Source organism: Molothrus ater, chromosome 4 (assembly GCF_012460135.2).
Source record: "Molothrus ater isolate BHLD 08-10-18 breed brown headed cowbird chromosome 4, BPBGC_Mater_1.1, whole genome shotgun sequence".
Classification (NCBI taxonomy): domain Eukaryota; kingdom Metazoa; phylum Chordata; class Aves; order Passeriformes; family Icteridae; genus Molothrus; species Molothrus ater.
Genome location: NC_050481.2, coordinates 65,808,262 through 65,827,075, shown reverse-complemented (window position 1 = coordinate 65,827,075; position 18,814 = coordinate 65,808,262). Strand labels below are relative to the sequence as shown.

The window sequence follows — 18,814 nt, the reverse complement described above, 5'->3', positions numbered from 1 at the left end:
GTCCCTGGATTGTTTCCATCAATGCTTCCTACAGCCAAAGCAGGATAGGTGAACCTGGTATCAGACAAGAAACTGCAGCATTTTTCCCATTGTTTTTTCATAATCTTTGAAGTGTGAGCTCCTTGCTGAGAGAACTTAAATAAGTGTTTTAGTATGGGAACTCAAGTTCAATCAATGACCTCTAGTCCCCTGGAGCCGACCTACTCTTTGGGCTGCACCAGATGAAATCATCAGTCTTTGTAAGCTCTAGAGGAGCTGACTTTTTAAATACAGAAATCCTAATGACTTTGCTATTTCTGCTTCAGGTGCCATATGAAACACTGAACAAACGCTTCCGAGCTGCCCAGAAGAACATAGACCGGGAGACCAGCCACGTGACCATGGTGGTGGCGGAGCTGGAGAAGACACTCAGCAGTTGTCCTGCTGTGGATTCTGTTGTCAGTCTCCTGGATGGAGTTGTTGAAAAACTCAGCGTTCTGAAACGCAAGGTGAGTGCTGTTCCACCTTCACTGCTGTGCTGTTTGCTTGGATTTTCTTTTCAAGACACCAGGCATTACTGAATCTTCAAAAGCCTCGGAATGCACAGTGAAACTTTGCTTCACTGTGCTTAAGAAACACGACTTATGGTGGTCCTTGTCTAAATATAACAAAACAAACTTCTGTTGAGAGGTAAAATTAATAGATATTTGTAGTCCTGAAAAGGACTTTCTTTACTAACAGAAAAGAAATAGTAGCAAAATTAATTGATTTGTACAGTTCCTGCTTGTCTAATGGGAAGGTTTGTGTAATTGAATAAATTCATCACTGGAATAGCAAAACAGGTAGAAGATGAAGCTGAAAAATGGGAAACCCCCAGTGCAGGAATAGTTGTATGCAGTGTTGAGACTTCTCTGCAGAAGAAAGTGCAAGTTGGCCTGGATTGTTACTTGAAAATGTTTTATAAACACTCAACTTGCCATTTGAAAGATTCGTAGGGAATATTAAGAGCTTTTTAAACAAAATTTGGCAGGATAACCTGCTTCTAGCTGTTAAGTTTGAACAAAATACAACCAGCCTTTCATGCTTTTACCACATCTTTCTTAGAAAAAGATGTATATGTTCTCAGAAAAAGAAGTATAAACCATCCTTATTTTGGATGGGAATATTACTCATCCCTAGAGTCATCAGAACACTTACTTGAAACAAGTCTTGCAGAAAAATGAAAATAGCTCTGTCGCCTGACTTGAGAGCAGTGCTTCTCCAAAAATAAATAGATGAAACATAAAAGCAGAGTCATTCCACTGAAACTTCAATGAAATAACCAACAGATGTAAATCTTGTGACAGTACTATGTGAAGCATCAAAATACCTTGGAGGTTTGCAACATGAAAATAACGCTGTCATATGTGTTGATTTGGGGTTTTCTGCTTGAACAACTTAGCTAGGTGCTGAAAAGCTGTTCTGCAAAAGACTTGATAAATTAATTGCTCTTTTCATCCTTGGCTTGTGAGACTTAAAGAGGTCTTAAAGGATGTGTTTTCTTCACTTCTCTGTTACTTACAGAAAAATAGGAGCTATTTCTGACAGAGGTGTTGTATGTTGTTGGTAGGTGTGTAGTAATGATGTGGAGGAGTAAAAGTAATTTACTTGTTAAAGCTTTGCTGACTGTGGGGGTGTGTCTGAAGGCATTGCTGAGTGTTTTGGTTGCACAGCTCCATTTTAGTTTAATTGCTCATTTGTTTTTGACTGCCTGAAAGGCTCTGGGGAATCTTATAGCTACTCAGAAAGAACAAAAGGCCAAAAAAAATTATTTAACAGTAAAAGTCCTCTGAAATACAAAGGTCTTGTTTCTGCTCCAAACCCTCAACTCCCAACTGTCTTCCCTATAATCTCTGCCCCAAACAAAATTATTGTTTTCTTTAGAGCCTTTAGACCCATGTGGGATCTCTGTTGCCTCCTGTGTTTAGACAAGGATCTCATGAACTGCTGAGATGGCCATAATAGAATTGGATGGTTCCTTTATTTAATGCCTTGCTCACTCTTAAAAGAGAGCTTTAAAACACAGCAGGTTTCTTAGGTTCTGAAAATGATCCTAGGGAAACCTAGGCCTTTGTGTTTTCCCTTTTGTATCCTGTTTAATGTGCTTGTTCCCTCAAGTTCTGTTAACATCCAGCAGGGCAAGTCCAGATAGACTTGCTTCAGAGGTTTTTGAAAAGAATCTGCAGCCTTTCTGAACCTACTAGAAGGATCAAAAAACCTGCAAGAGCTGTATAGGTCCAGATACAAAGCCATATAAGAAGAGCCCTTTCGAAGCAGAAGGGGTCTAACCTTTGTGCCTGGCTGCCTTGAGTTCTTACTTGTATTCAGAATATTTCTCAAGGTTGCCTTCACATCTGATAATACTGCAGTTATCTAAAAAGTGAAAGTGTGTTTTGTCTTGAGTTAGTATTTGCCTGCTGAATAGGAAGAGACCCAGTTTATAACTGAAACAAAATACTTGTCACCAAACTCTGTTACAAAATAAAGCTAAAGTCAGCAACACAAGTAACTCCAATTTCAGTAATAAAAACAACTTATGCTACAGATGTTTACATGGATGTTAAGAGACTCTTGTGTAGTGACTAGTGTTTTAGATACTTGAATTTGGTATCAAGGGCCAGATCAGAGTCAGGCTTAATTGGGGGGAAGAGGGGAATAAGCTCAGTGAGCTTTCCTTTCAAGTTTTCTCTCATTTCACTTTGCTTTTCAAATACTGATCCTTCCAGAAGAAGTCTATGGGCAGGCATGGTAAATGCAATTAGAGCCAACCCGTGCTTCCAGAGCTGGAGCTGTACCATGGATGATACTACAGTTTGAGTTCTGGAAAGGTCTCTATGTCAGCATGGAGTGCAGAGTGGGCTGCCAAAAGCCTGCCAGGTTCTTCCAGCTGCCAGAGCTGTGCAGTCATTCCAACACAAGCCAGCAAGTTTAAAGTCACCACAGGGCAGCCTAACTTGCAGTTGCATCACCAGTGATATATTGCAGATGGGTACTAACCATCCTCTGCTGGTTTGCCTTTAGCTTAGCAGGCACATTAAAGTTCTGCCAGCTTTCTGGAGTTCTGTAGTCTGACCTGGCCCAGAGTTGTCACATGCTGTGTACCGAGTCAGCTGGCTTGGAATGATGGCTCTAAGGTTGAAGGAAAGCAACTGAGCTGAATGTTTTGGTTTTAATTAAAAATATTATAGCAATACCTTGAGGGATTGGTGGGTGGTTTTTCTTTGCTGGGTATGCCAATATGTTGGTTTGAAATCATCAATCTAGTTCCTCTGGACAAATGTGTTTTCCTAAGTAAAGCTCCTTAACAAGGGATGCATGTTCCCACAGTAGCAGAGTTATATAAAATAATACCAGTTTAACAAAACTGATGATTTTGAGAAACTGCTTTTAGGTCCTTGAATTACAGGTGCCGAGAGGCCAACCATTTGTATAATTTCCATTATTGCATGACTGATTAAAATGGCTCCAGTGTATTAGAAGTAATGTGGGTTTACTCTGCATCACTCCTGAGTAGAACTAATCCAACAGGACAGCTGCTGGAGGAAGAAGCCATGCATAGGTTAGAGGTGGAAATTTTGCTTTTCATCTGTTTGGATCAGATAACTGCAAATCTTCACAAAGCTCTTTGCAGACTATTACAGCAGTTGCTGCCATAGTTGATACATTTCTAGTTTTGGATAAACTGCAAATTAAGCAGAAAAATGTATATATTCATAATGTCAAATAGATCAAAACTTACTTCTGTGCAAGAATATCTCAGAACTGGACCAGCCATGCAGAAGCTTATGCACTGCCATAGGAAATATTTCTAAACAAAAGAGACACTACTGGGAGTAGCTGTATAACATCTAAAGAATGCTTACAAACAATTACTGTGTTTTGCTTTAAAATGAGCTTGAAAAGACATAGCTTTACTGTTGGCTTTTCCTTCTCAGGCCGTGGAGTCCATCCAGGCTGAAGATGAGAGTGCCAAGCTGTGCAAGCGCAGGATTGAGCACCTGAAGGAGCACAGCAGTGACCAGCCGGCCGCTGCCAACATGTGGAAGAAGAAGCGCATGGATCGCATGATGGTGGAGCATCTCCTGCGCTGTGGCTACTACAACACAGCGGTGAAACTGGCCAGACAAAGTGGCATCGAGGTGGGTGCCACTGGGGACTCACTTGCTCACAAAATGGTACTAGAGAGGAAGTTGGAAAATGAGAACAAGCTGCTTAACCTCATAGCAGTTATTTTTATGTATTGGTGTGCCTTCCTGGCTAGTGTTTATCTGTTAATCTTTTTAGGCTTGAGTTTGTTCTCCTTACTTGGCATAAATTGTGTTTTAATGTATTAAATAAGTCAAAATTGAAGGCATCATTTTTAGTCAGAAATTAAATGCTTTTAGATAAACACCTTTCTCTGTTAAAACTCAGATTAATTCTCAACTATCATACAAAATATCTTGTTAGAGGCCTTTAGGCTGCTGATTAAGCAGGTGGTGGAGCTTCCCATCTGTCTAGGCCCACTCAGCTGATACGTGTAGGTGACCAGACTGAGCAGAACAGCATTTGCTGATTGCAGGAGCAACTGTTCTATTGTATCATCCCACTGTTTAGTGCACTGAGAGGAAGGCTGGCTTTTACTTGGGAAAAGAAATTTTGATACATGATCCTAAGAACATTTTGCTGGTTTGCTTGTTCCACCATTTTGTGATTGTTGCTTTCCTTTTCACTGGTTTGCTATTTGGTTTTGCTTGGGCTCACAGTGGGTTATGAAGTGTTTGCAGTTTGTGTACTTTGGTGTAGCTACTTTATGCAGACCAATGAATCCTGATTGTGGTCCTCTGACAACCATGAGGACATGAAAACTGATTTTTAAAGAATTTGCTTTTTGTCTAGAGAAATCATGTTTTGCAGATTTTAGGTAGCCTTTGCTATTTGATCCTGAGTGCTTCTTGAATCTTGTTTTGATACTCCTGATTCCAGAAGGTATGCAACTCTTCTAGTTAAAATCTTACTCTTATAAAGATGCTGAAATTGAATTCTCTTACATGACTTACGTACTTTACCTTTCTTAGGCAGAATAGTTGAACACATCTCTCTCATTTTGTTGGGGAAATAAGATATTTTTTTTCCTGATGTCAAATTAGAGCATATGAACTTGTTCTTTGTCGTGTAACAGGGACCTATTTGTCATGTGTCTCTTATTCCTTGGCTGCTTTACTGTCTAATCCTGTTCAGCCAGCAGCAATTTCAGTAAATGCCAAATAGGAAATAGCCTGTAGAGGCTGAATAGAACTGAGAGGGGAAGTGGGTTACAAAGTATTAATAGGAAATAGTCCTGAAAAAATCAACTGAAGAGGCTGTTGTGCCTCCCTAGTGAAGTAGCCCATGCATGTGAGTCAGAAATACCCAAGGCAATTAGCTGGGATAGCTGCAGCTTGACTGGTCAGCAGCTCTCCCACTTCTGGTAGATGTTTCCCTCTGTTTTGAGCAGGAGCTCATCTCTGCTGAATCATCATGTTACTGCACCTACTAGGTCTGCTGAAAAAGCACTATGGAAATATTTCCACTTTCCTAGCAAGCTCTGTTATGCCTGATTAAGTAATGCTCAGCTTTGGTTTGGACATGAGCGTGGAAGTCTTCATGACATACTGCAAGACCCTGTGGTAAAAGCATCATACTTAAAGCTTTTCATTTTGTTTGTCAATAGAAATTTTTGTGTTAAAAAACAAGTTTTAAATAAGATAATTTACCTTCTGCCTGCAAGCCTAACTCTTCTAATTTGCATAACATCAGAGTAATAACACAGAACATAGTTGCATGTTGAATGCACTGAGGCCTTTTTTGTTCTAGTTCGCTCAAATGATGCATTTTAGTTGGTGTTATGGTTTGTTTTGGCTTAATGAAGATAAGGCTTCCCTCAGTTTCCCTGCTTTGCACTTGGTCTGACTGTATGGCAATCTTTGTGAACAGCTTCTACAGAGTATGATACTGGGACTTGTTTGTTCCACAGAATTTGTGGTTTTGTTGGCTTAGGAAGACAGCAGCTTTGTTTCTTTTTGTTCCTTTCTTGCTAAAGGATGTGAGCATTGAAATGTTCTCTAATGCTTACAAAATACCATTTTATTCTCTCATCCCAAGTAATCTTTGTTTACTGTGGTCTCACCTGGCATTTTGATTAATGTCCCCACCACCACTCTTGTCGTGATTTTGTTACCACTGGGTAGACATTATACCCCAAGTAAGAGCCTGAAAAAAAATACTGTTATTGTTCAGCTTGTCCAGCAGGCAGAGGTGAGGCTGGTGCACAAGTTAAGCATGGCCCAGTGATGTTCTCTTGTAGCAAAGACAATTGAACAGCACTCTGGGTTGCCCTGGGATAAGCAGCAGCAGCAGAAGGGAGGTCATCCAGCCTCTCTACTCAGCACTGGTCAGACCCAGTGGAGTGCTGTACCCAGTTCTGGGCTCCCCAGCAGACACAAGGACTTGTGGAGTCTCCCTGTACTTGGAGATGCTCAAAACCAGACTGCAATGGGAAAGATCCCAAGTAACCTGTTAGGGGTGACCCTGCTTTGAGCAGGAAGACTACACAAGTTCCAGAGGTCTGAACCTCAACCATTCTGTGGTTCTGTTCCTCTGCTCTGTGGGACAAATGGCTGAGGTGCCCTTTGCTGCTCTTTGGGAAGGCTGAAGGAAGCAGCTTTTTCCAGTTCAGTTGTAGCTTGGGGATCCCAGTTAAACACTTTCCAGTAGCTGTTAGACCAGTCTTGGGAGCAAGTCTCAGCTTGCCTGATTGAAGTTTCTTGTGTGGCTCCTGAATGTGAGAGACCTGCAGAGCTGCCAAGGTGCTTCATGGGTGAAGCGGGTCAGAAAGGATTCTGCTTCAGTGACCACAGGGAAACCATTAAATCATCCCAATGTTTGAGTAAACTGTCTGCTGTGTGCTATTGGCAAAGATTAACTGTGTGCCATAGTGTACAATTCTAGTAGTTTTTGATGGTCTGTGACAAATTTTAGGCTATTTTCTAAATTAATTACCTCCATAGGAATGATAGGCTATAAAATCTTGTAATAGAAGATAAGTGCTTAAAAACCATGATTATAAACTAGGAAGCAAACAGAATGGAAAGCAGTGCTGGGTGTAAAAAATTATAGGGAAATTTTAAATATCAGAGTTTATTCCTTAGTTGAGCAAGTTCTTACTTTGGGCATAAGGCATTTATACAGCATAAAGTTATGGCAATATAAGAAATAAATTCCAAACATCAAATATTTGTTATATGTCTTTAAAGAAAAGTAGTGCTGCTTGGGAAAGTAAACCAGAATGTGTCTAAGATTAAAATAAAAGCTGACAGTCAAAGACAGAAATGCTTGTGCCAAAGTAAATATGGGGTAGGGGGGATGCTATTGTGGACTGTTTTCTTGATGTCTTCTGGCTCCATAATGATGTGAAAAACAGTTTGGGTTGAAGATACAAACTAGATGTTATGGGTTTTTTTGTTGCATATGAATAAAACTCATCAGCATAGGCTTATTAGAATAAATGGAATCAAAATAAGGTCATTATTGCAGTATAATGCCACATCAATATAAAAATGCCTATTTTCATCAGTATAAAAATGCCTATTTCATCATATTTTCAGCTAGCTGGCAAGGTTGTCTGTTAACTTCAATTTTGTTATTTCATGTTCTGCTATACTGCTATCTCATTCCCGTGCCATTAATTGATATGCAAATTTAGTTTAGGAAGAGGGGTGTTCCAGTAGGAAGTTGGTTTCTGTTTGTAGATAAATTTTATAATTAAGCAATGTATGTGGTACTTAGTGTACTGTTTCTGGAGGTGGTGGGGTTTAAAATTGTATTTGTTTTTCCAGCCCTTTCCTTAATAGGCTAGGAAGAAAAAATAAACATGTAAAGTGTCTTTACATTCTTTGCTTAATTATGTATAGCTGTAGTGATTTTTGCCTGTAGGATTGAAAACAAGCCCAGATTCTGAAGCTTCCAGTCTCCCTTATCATATGCTGTAAATCCTCTTTCCATCTTTGCTTAGCTTATTTTAGTAAAAGAATGTATCTCCTTGCCTTACTGCTCGAGCTGTACAAAAGCTGTACAAGTGGCAATGTTTTTTCTGTGAAGGATAGCATAAATTCAACCTAATTCTTGGTATGAATTAGGTTTGCTCCCTGCCCCAACACACCTAATTCTTGGTGTGTTGGGGCAGGGAGCAAATTTTTCAAAAATCTGTGATCCACTGAGGAACAGAGGATTACTGCACCCTGGGCAGGGTGGGCAGTGACACTGTAATGTGGGCAGTTAAATGCTTGAGTTGAAAAAACTCTTAAATAGCTTAAAACTTGTGAATTTCACCTTAAATCAGGGATTGCGTATATCAATTAAAATTCTGCCAATTAGTGTTCTTAGATCAGTAATTAAGTACATGCATCATCCCTCAAGAAACTTAATTAGCCCTTTGCATTCATACCACAGTGTGCTTTTTGCTTTTGAGAGCTGAGGGGTGGGGGGGAAATGAGTATTCCATTGACTTGAGGAGTTTGGTCTAGACATATGACCATTGTCAACACTGATTGGTATTAGAAGGGCTTCTTGACACTTCAAGTATTGACAATTGACACAGGCCCAAAAAGATAATAATTTTCTTGAAGTGGGAGTTCAGGTCTCCAGTTATTGTCAGTGGTTTCCTTCCTGAGCTGAACTTCTACATCTGTGATAATGGTTATTCACTGGAGAATGTCAAAACAGGACAGATACTGAAAAGCCATTCTAAAAGTATCTGTCTTTCAAAGTAGTAAATACATTTATTTTAAAAAATTAATTTTGTTTAAATAAGGAATAGTAATCATTAGAAAAACTGATTATCTTTCATTCTTCTCTCCCTCCCGTTTGGTCCAGTTAGTCTTTTTTACTGCATCATTGCAGCTTCAGTTTTTGTAAAACTCTTTTTGGAGGGATTAGCCTAACTAGAAAAGATACCTGCTACAAATTCAAGCGTGTTCCACTCTCTTAATTTTGTTACAGAAAGCTGTGAAATCTTATTTGATGTCCTGTGGTATAAAAGGAACTTGAATTCTTAAAGTCAAGCTTCATGGCTTTTGACCAAGTATCTGATCTCTTCTTTTTCCTATTCTATATCAGTGTTCCTATTTTCAACCCCAAAGCTGAATGTTCTTGCCTTGCTTTAGAAAAGTGTTCCTCAGCACTGTGATATGGATCCTTCAGCTGACACCTCAGTAGAATGCTGCTAAGGATTTCTGTCTGCTACGGGGCAAAATCTTCCTGAAGCTGCTCTTTTTGAAGTAATCCATTCCCTGAATAGCTGCTTCTGTTTGATAACTCTCTCAGAAAATGGGAGATGGAAAATAACCTGCACATTTGAGAATCACAAAAAGGAGCAGTATTAAGTCTTAACTCTAAAGTTAAAAGCTGAATAAACACATTTTTAACAATCATACAGATGTACCTTTATCCTCCTTGTTAAGATGCATAGTCTGAGAATGGCTTGTAGGCAAACACACACATATGTATTAAAGTAATTAATCAGAACACATTTATATTCATAAGTTCAATTTCAAATAGGTAAATAATATTCATCATAATGCTTGAATGTATTATTTACTTTGCTGTCATGCAGAACATAGCCAAGCTGACTTTCCAGATGCAGGCTGAATGGTAAAAGGTGTCTTTTGCCAGAAGCTATTTGTGTCCCTCTCCTGTGACTTGCTGTTCTCACACTAGAGATGTTACAGGAAAACTCTGTGTGAAGGAGCTCCTAAACTGGCATAGCTGATTTAAAGGTGCCAGGATTTTAGCTTGTGCTGCTTGGAGTTACCTGCAGCACCAGGCTATAGAGAGCTGCTTGAAAACTCCTTTAAATGTGTTTTGGCTGTACCTAGTGTAGGCATGGCAACTTTGAGTAGATGGGTGTAATGAATGTCTGGGTGTGTTCATCTGAATTTCAAAGTGCTGCAATTCCTGCACAGCCTTACATCTGCAGTTTGTCTCAAGAAGCATCTTTGAGGAATTAGAATTATGTAAATGTGGAATAGTCAAGATCGAAGCAGATAACAAACTTCCTCATTACGAATCATTTGACACTTCAAAAGCCAACAACATGAACTGTGCTGTGATGTTCAACATCTTGGTTTTTTCAGTCTGTTTAGACAAAGTGGGTTACCTGTAGTGTATCATAACTGAGCTAATTTATTACAAAATACTTACTCTGGAAGGCTGGTGATGCAAGAAAAATTCTTGAATTAAATTTGATCTAAATGGGGAATGGTGTTATCACCTGGAAATTACCCAAGAGTAGAAAGGTTTGGGTTTAGTTATGCCTCTTCTTACTGTCCTTTCTTCCTGCCAGACATTGCTTCAAAGTATAAATCTTACCTCACATTTAACACTTGCTCTTACTGCTACATTAGATAACAGGATGATGTTTTATTAGAGAATGTGTGTAGCTGCTAAGACAGACTGATCCTGCATGGACAAAAGCTGCAGGGCTTGTGCTCCACTAGCAAAGCAATGGGTGCCTCTCCTCTGCTTGAAGAGGCTATGACAGAAAATGAAGCACTTTTTTTTCTGCCCAATGATGCATCTTAAGCTCTAGAGGCTTTGTCACACTACTGTAGTGTAGTCATTTATTACTGTACTTAGCATGGTATAACATGCTGATGGGTAAAGGTGCAGCCATTTGCTGAGCTACAAAAATTGCTGAGGCAGGAGCAGAGGATGCATTGGGAAAACAGATTGCTAATAACCAACCTCAGTGCTTGCTCCAACTCTGAGGCTCCTCCAAGCAGCTTGTGTCCTTGAGTGAAAGGAGGTGGATGAAACACTGCTTTGTGCTTGGCTCTGGAGCAGCCAGTGCCAGGATATGGATAGTTTTGGTGACCACATTTTAGAGAGTTACTGGAAAAACTGGATGGAGGGAGAGGATGACTGGAAAAATGTTATGGGTAGGTACTTTGGGTATGTGTGAGAGCAGAGGTCAAATACCAAGGAGTTTTGTAGTCTAGTCAGAAAAATTGAAGTTGGACATAAGTTTAGAACATGAGTTCATCACTAGAACTAATTAACAAAAGTACCAGTATCCTCTATAATGTTTTACAAAGACCATGCTCTTCTGACAGACACTAAGATCCTGGGATCCTTCAAAAACAACCAGGCAGGACTAAAAGGTCTGTGCTATGCTGGGGCTATGGAAGATGCTCTCATGTGAAAGCTTGACTGTACACCATGGGCACTGTGTTTATTCTGTAGACAAAAACATTTCTGGCTCTTCTGTTGATGAGTCTGTGGTTTGGCTGTCTGTTTTTGCATTTTTCCCCAATAAGTAGCTCTCCAGCTGCCTTTGAGTAGGACCTTCTGTCAGTTACTCTCTTTAGTTTCTCTCTAATCCTGTTCATGTGAGTAACATTATAACACTTAATAGTAGCTTAATGATCTTCAGGACAATGTTCTTTTACGAGCAGAGAGTAAGGAAGCCCTTCACTGTTAATTTGTGCCCTACTTTAACTGGTCTTCAGTAATTGTGGTGTTGCTGTATTGTCACCACCTATGCCATTATTTTCTTAATTTGTGTCTCCCTTCAATGTTAGTGCACTTCATACATACCCTTGAAGAAACTGTTACTCCAACAGCCTTTTATTCCTGCCCTTGTATAGGAGCAGAGGAATTGGATTGTGGTCCCAATTCCTGTTACTGCCATCACAACCACCTGCACTGTCCCCCTCTTGACCTGCACCTGATTTTTGCTTCCTGCACTTGTTTTCAAGTAGGCAGTGTGTCTGTGCTGTTCTCCAGGCTTCCTGCTCCTGCCAAGTGATGCCTCTTTCACTGTTTCCCACTGTGGAAATACACTGATCTCTTCTTTCCCAGCTGCTCCTGTGGTCTTACCTTGTAACTCCTTGTGTTGGCCTTCTCCCTGAGTTGTGTAAGAGCAATCACTGCCTGACATGATGCCTGCATTTGCTGTGTGTTCATCACAGGGGAAATTTTAGCAAATGAATAGATTAATACAGAAGACTAAATTGACCTCTTCATTTGTAACTGTTCATTAGTGCATTTCTTTTTCACTTCCATAGAACTAAATTATACTGAAGGTTGTGTTGCTGTGGAGAGTATGAGTAGTCATTAAAATCTTAACACAGCTTTTTCTGAAGTTGTTGTTTGAGTGATCTAAGTGTTTATTGTATTTCATATACAAGTAGTTTACCATGCTGCTGAACACTGAAGTGCATCAGCAAAGGCTTTTTTATGAGGATAGTGCTCTTATGCATGTAATGTGTGCAGATAGATAGATAGTCAATCTTATTAAAGCTGTTATTGGTACATACTCTTGGCAATGAGCCATTGATAGCTTGAGGCATACTGGCCTATTTTCAATTTCATATTGATGCTAGTAAGCAATTAAAAATAAACAATTTGCATTTTGAAAAAATACATAAACAGTATCTTATGATATTATGAATTACTTGTTTAATACAACAAATAGCCTATTTTATGATGCTTTTTTCCACCGAGGAAACTTACTTTTCTACAAAATGCTGCCTTTTCTCACTGAATCAGATCTTTTATTTTATCTTGTTTAAGACTAACATTTAGTTTTTGATTAATTAATCTTGTTTTGAAAATAGCTTATAGGAGATTAGTATGGGGTGTTCTAGTACCCATTTCTGGTTGGTTTTGAGCCCTGTTAAAAGATTCACATTTCTAATGGGAAATATTCTGGGAGTTAATACATAAATGTTCATATGAATTATAAGGGATTTTATCCCACATTCCTTCTGATAGCTTTCCAGACTTGTGACTGGAGATCTCATAAAGTAAAAGTACTTCAGCTCATGTGCATAGTGAAGACCACTGGAGAGGAATGACTTGACTTGATTGCTCCAAATTTTAAAATGTTAGATAAAACTCCTCATGTGAACACTACATGGATATCTGTAGTTATTTTACTACTGCAGAAAAGATGTTTTTGTTCTTTCTTTTAAGTAATTTCACATATGATCTCATGCAAAGTTGCTATTTTTGTTGCATCTGGTGCTGAAAATTCTGAGCAGCTTTCCTGGTGAATTTAGAGCCACACATGTAGAGCTCTGTTTTTTTTCCAGGACATGCTGAATTCTCTTAATTGTGCACAGTCTAAAGTTACAGCCTTAGTTGGGCTTTAAATTCAGTTTAAATTCACATTTTTATATATATTTGCCAGTTTGGTTCACAACTTTATAATAGATGTAGCTGTGTTTAATTTTAAATTCATGTGAAGCTTCTATATCTGCCAGTTAAACCAAATTACCTAACTGCCTTTATACATACCTTATCATTATTTCACAGCTATTATTCTTCACAATATTTTTGTGAATCACTTTTTCTTTTCTGTGACACAACCACATAAATTCATTAAATCCTGGACCCATTTTCCTTGTTCTCTTAGTTTTGGTGCTTCAGACGAGTGTTCATTTTTGCTGCAGTCTTTCTCTCCAGTGAGGACAGGCCCTGCTGAGGAGGGCACCCTGGCAAGGAGTGAGCTGGGCCCATGAGAGCTGGGCCCATGAGAGCTGGGCCCGTGAGAGCTGGGCCCGTGAGAGCTGGGCCCGTGAGAGCTGGGCCCGTGAGAGCTGAGCCCGTGAGAGCTGGGCCCGTGAGAGCTGGGCCCACGAGAGCTGGGCCCGTGAGAGCTGGGCCCGTGAGAGCTGGGCCCGTGAGAGCTGGGCCCGTGAGAGCTGGGCCCACGAGAGCTGGGCCCGTGAGAGCTGGGCCCGTGAGAGCTGGGCCCGTGAGAGCTGGGCCCGTGAGAGCTGGGCCCGTGAGAGCTAGGCCCGTGAGAGCTGGGCCCATGAGAGCTGGGCCCATGAGAGCTGAGCCCATGAGAGCTGAGCCCATGAGAGCTGGGCCCATGAGAGCTGGGCCCACGAGAGCTGGGCCCACGAGAGCTGGGCCCACGAGAGCTGGGCCCACGAGAGCTGGGCCCACGAGAGCTGGGCCCGTGAGAGCTGGGCCCACGAGAGCTGGGCCCACGAGAGCTGGGCCCACGAGAGCTGGGCCCACGAGAGCTGGGCCCGTGAGAGCTGGGCCCATCAAGCTGGGCCCACGAGAGCTGGGCCCACGAGAGCTGGGCCCACGAGAGCTGGGCCCACGAGAGCTGGGCCCGTGAGAGCTGGGCCCGTGAGAGCTGGGCCCGTGAGAGCTGGGCCCGTGAGAGCTGGGCCCGTGAGAGCTGGGCCCGTGAGAGCTGGGCCCGTGAGAGCTGGGCCCGTGAGAGCTGGGCCCGTGAGAGCTGGGCCCGTGAGAGCTGGGCCCGTGAGAGCTGGGCCCGTGAGAGCTGGGCCCGTGAGAGCTGGGCCCGTGAGAGCTGGGCCCGTGAGAGCTGGGCCCGTGAGAGCTGGGCCCGTGAGAGCTGGGCCCACGAGAGCTGGGCCCACGAGAGCTGGGCCCACGAGAGCTGGGCCCACGAGAGCTGGGCCCACGAGAGCTGGGCCCACGAGAGCTGGGCCCACGAGAGCTGGGCCCACGAGAGCTGGGCCCACGAGAGCTGGGCCCACGAGAGCTGGGCCCACGAGAGCTGGGCCCACGAGAGCTGGGCCCATCAGCTCCTGCTCCCGCTCAGCAGAGAGTCCAGAAGCTGTTCAGAGGAGGGGATGTGCACAAACGTGCTTGGGATGTTCTTACTGAGAACCCATCTGAGCAAATGGGATCCAGCTTTTATGTTGGCCAGGAGTATGTATCTAGTAATCATCATCATAAAGGCATCCTCATTCCTCACAGTATTTTATACCTAATAATTGGAGTTCTGTACAGAATCATAGGGTTGGTAACCTCTCTCCCTGGAGGCACTTGCAGCTTTAAAAGAAGCAGTGATATTTTAAAAGCTATATATATGTAAATCAGGCAGAGCACAGGGTGATGGATAGCTGTATTCTTGTTTAAATAAGTATCTCTGCTTTCACTAAAGTGACTTCAGCCTTCATGTGCAGTTTTCTCTAATAATAAATGTCTTTCTCTGGAGTTTTCACTGTTGTAATGGAATTAAATAGTTCTTTTATGATAAAGTTCACCCAGTGTTGAGATAGTTACCCTTGTAAAACCTGGTTAGTGACTGTTGTACAGAAGGGAAAGTTAGTTCACTTTAGTCCAATACCAATTTTTTAAAGCAGAAATTATAAAATCCATGTGGCACTCCCTGGTTTGTACTGTGCTCTTCCCTTGAGTGTCTGGATAATTGTTGCTAATACTTAATGGAGTGTATTCTCCTCCTTGAGACATTTAGTAGTGAAAAAACACAGTACAGTTGTAAAATTAAATGAAAGTTTCATGTAAATCATTCTTCCTGCCCAACCTCAGGTATTGTGTATTTGTAATCAAGTGATTTAGGCAAAGTTGTGACAAGGCACAGGAGGCTGGAAATCTGTGCTAAGAGTTATGGTTTGATCCAGCACTGAAATCATCAGTGTGTGGGGTAGGGTTCTCCTTAGTTCTGCAGCACTGGCAGGAAAGTATTGCAGCCCCAGTTTCAGTGTGAAAGCTGAAAGTGTGAAATGAAGGGAGATGTTACTGTTATAAAGAGGGTAATTAAAGAGTTTAGAATTCCTTTTTAGTTTATATACAAGTCAGAAAACATTTGCAATGGTGCTGAATACTGTGTCATTTCAAAGGGGAGTGTGTGGCAACAGATTTCTTGCTTCTGCTTTTCCTGCACCTGCAAAATCAAGTGGCAGTATTTCTCTAAAATTGTGTATTTACATTTACTCAATTTTATATGTAAATTATATAAGAGAGGCACTTTGTAGCAGCCTGTGAAATCTTAATCCTGTTTTAGGAGCTGAGAAAGACAATGTGTCTGTGTGGTCTGCAGCCTGTACATCTTGGAATTGCAGAATACTATTCAGGATTGGGGTCTTAACAGGGATTTTTTTGACTGGAACATGAGACACTTGTTACAAATGCTAAACTGGTTCCTGCCCGTCCAAGATGAGGCAGACAAGTTGTGCTCCTGACTGGGCTGTGTAGCAGAGCTGGGCTAGTTTTGATAAATCCTCCTTTCTTCTGTTTCCTTAGTCCTAGCTAAGGAAGAAGCACCAAGAGCAGGCACTACCAGGAAAGATAGGAAAGTATGATTGGATTAAAAAAGCAAACCTGTGTGGCATGTGGGGTTTTTAAAGGTTTATTGCCTAATTGTATCTTAGTATTTTTGTAGTAATCAGTCTGCATGATTAAGACTTCTAACTACTTCTAATCAAATGCAAAAGCTATTCCTGTCTCTACAAAAGGATTTCTTAATGCCTTTTTTATATTGTTCCTTAACTTTCTATCAAGTCAACAGAGAAGAAAATCCTATTTCTTGATGCCATTTAAATGTAATTGTTGGTTCTGAAAGAAACTCTTTTAATTTAAAATGTTCTCCTCTGTTTTCTGGATACATACTGCCTATTTAATAGAGAAGGCTGCCAAGCTTTGACTTCTTTTGGCAGCCACGAATCTAATTAGCATTTCTGTTACATAGAACCTGTTTCATTTTAAATTTTCAAATGCAATGTAGAAATTCTCTTTTTATTTAAGAGTTTTTTCTCCCTCAGCAGCAATTGCAGTCTTTTTGCTCATAGTAGGGGGCTGCTATACCAACACCTGATTGATAAATACAGATAGCTGGGATTCTCTTACCAGCTCATGGGCTTATAACAAATGCTGCCCTTATGCTTCTTTATGGTTTTTTTGTAATGAAGCTTAAACTATAAAAAACTAACAAATGAGATTAAACCAGTGATTTGTTTCTGCTTAGCACATCCAGCCCTTTTTTGATGTAAAAGCCAATGCTATTGTTTTAATTTGGTGTAAAACCAAATGCTGTTCACTAAGAGAGCACATAGCTCAAATAAGCTTGAGGAGATACATGGAGATGTTATTGTTTGTAACTTCAATGGAATTGTCTTTCCACTCAGCAGCTGTATGGAAGGCAAGCAGGATAATTAATATGACTGCAATATGTGTTAAGCTACTTACACAGATGAGTTAATGGGCAAGAAGTTTTTAAATGGTCACTTTATCATGCACAGGGGAGTAATGCACTTTCTTTCCACTTGAGCATATCATCAGGAGAACTTCAGCCCAGCAAAAAGATTCTTCTCATGTTCTTGTAGGAATACTTTAAAAATACTGTTGTGGAGCGGGTTGGCATTCTTTCAGTCCATTTGCCAGCACATTGATAAAATAGATATTTTTTTTCTTCAACCCTAAGGGTATGGAAAGAGCCCATTAAAGTCCAGTCTCAGTGTTGTTCTGTAAACTTGTGGCTGTCTGAATTCTGAGCCCAGTGTGACTTACCTGGATTTGATACCAGTAGAGCTGCAGGAGGCACTTTATTCTTTTGATGGTAAATGGTTTTGTTGGTCATACAACCTACAAAATAAATGTTAATGCTTTGGTTTTCAAATTCAAATAATGAGAGAAAGATTTAGTAAAAGCTGCAAGTTTTGCTGCAGTTTAGAAATACATGTGACTTGTGTAAATTTCTGTAAATAACCATTCTGATAACCCTAACATGATTTAGTTCACTTTCCCAATAGTATTAGACTTCCTGTATTTATAAGGAAAAGCTGGCTAATGAAATGCCATATGTGAATGTGATATATAGCTGATGCTAGTTCTGGTTTTCAGCTTTTCCTTTGGAAGGTAGAACTTCTAAGATTAAGTATATTCAGCTGTTCTGACAGATTAAAATGCCATCTATTTCTGAGAGTGGTTTTGTTCACTAGAGCTTTGGTAATATTGGTGATATTAAGCATGTCAATTATAAAAAAGTCTGCAAGACTCTAGGTTTAATCTTTTTCTTTTTTTCTTTCTTTCTGTTTTGTTCTAGTTCTGTTATGTAACTAGACTCAGAGGTCTGTTGTCACTATCAGAACAGTCCAGTCCATGGAAATATCCTGTAATGTCTTTTTTGCAAAGTACAATTCTAAAATCCAGAAGTCCTGAGAACAAATTCTTTTGTATCTCTGTATTCCAGCTAAGTTGAAGAATTGTTGTGTAAAGTATGAGTACAACTTAACAACACCTTCCTTCCTTTTTTGTTTTTTGAAGGATTTGGTAAATATTGAGATGTTTTTGACTGCTAAAGAAGTGGAAGAGTCATTGGAAAGACAAGAGACTATGACTTGTTTGGCTTGGTGTCATGACAACAAATCCAGACTCAGAAAAATGAAGGTATGAAAATACAACATTTTGCTTCATCTATTGTCTAAACTACATGGTGGATGCTGGATGTGGTCAGTATGTTTTAAATTACAGGTCTTGTCTAAAATTAAGGACAGTAAGTATAAAATGTCCTTACAAGGCATAGGTAGTTGGTCCTAAATAGGCTCACAAATGTCAGACCTGGAAGGGAGTGATAGGTCATTTTCTGGATTCAGTGTTGTCTCAACAAATTGTACTCAAATAAAATACCATACTCAGTTGGGTTTAGTGTAATTTGAAAACAAAGGCAGAATTATGTAGTGTCTCTGTGCACATAAATTGAAATTTATAGTTCTGTGTATCCTGCTGAGACTTTAACTCTTAAGAATGTGTCTTAAGAATGAAATTAGGTGAAATTAATTGGTAATCTCTGCTCTCACGTTTAAAATTTCTGAGAGAAATTTGATACAGATTTTAGTCTTAGTAATTTTTAACTCTTGAATATAAGAAGACAGAACTTGAGAGTAAAGAATTCACTTGCTGTGAGAAAATACAGAAACAAAAGCTGGAATCTAATCAAGCAATGAACACAAAAAGTCTTCCTCAAGCCATCGAATACCATGAGCTG

General features: G+C 40.4%; 1 protein-coding gene across 4 annotated transcripts in view; it reads left to right on the top strand.

Annotated features, from left to right (window-relative positions):
• MAEA (macrophage erythroblast attacher, E3 ubiquitin ligase) overlaps positions 1-18,814 on the top strand; it is a 50,232-nt gene that overhangs the window by 17,394 nt on the left and 14,024 nt on the right. For all 4 annotated transcript variants that reach the window (XM_036382433.1, XM_036382434.1, XM_036382430.2 and 1 more), the window contains exons 2-4: positions 306-488; positions 3,954-4,157; positions 18,094-18,216. In XM_036382433.1, coding sequence (XP_036238326.1) covers positions 381-488; positions 3,954-4,157; positions 18,094-18,216 — 435 coding nt within the window. In that variant the 5' untranslated portion in view covers positions 306-380. The remainder of the gene's footprint in view (positions 1-305; positions 489-3,953; positions 4,158-18,093; positions 18,217-18,814) is intronic.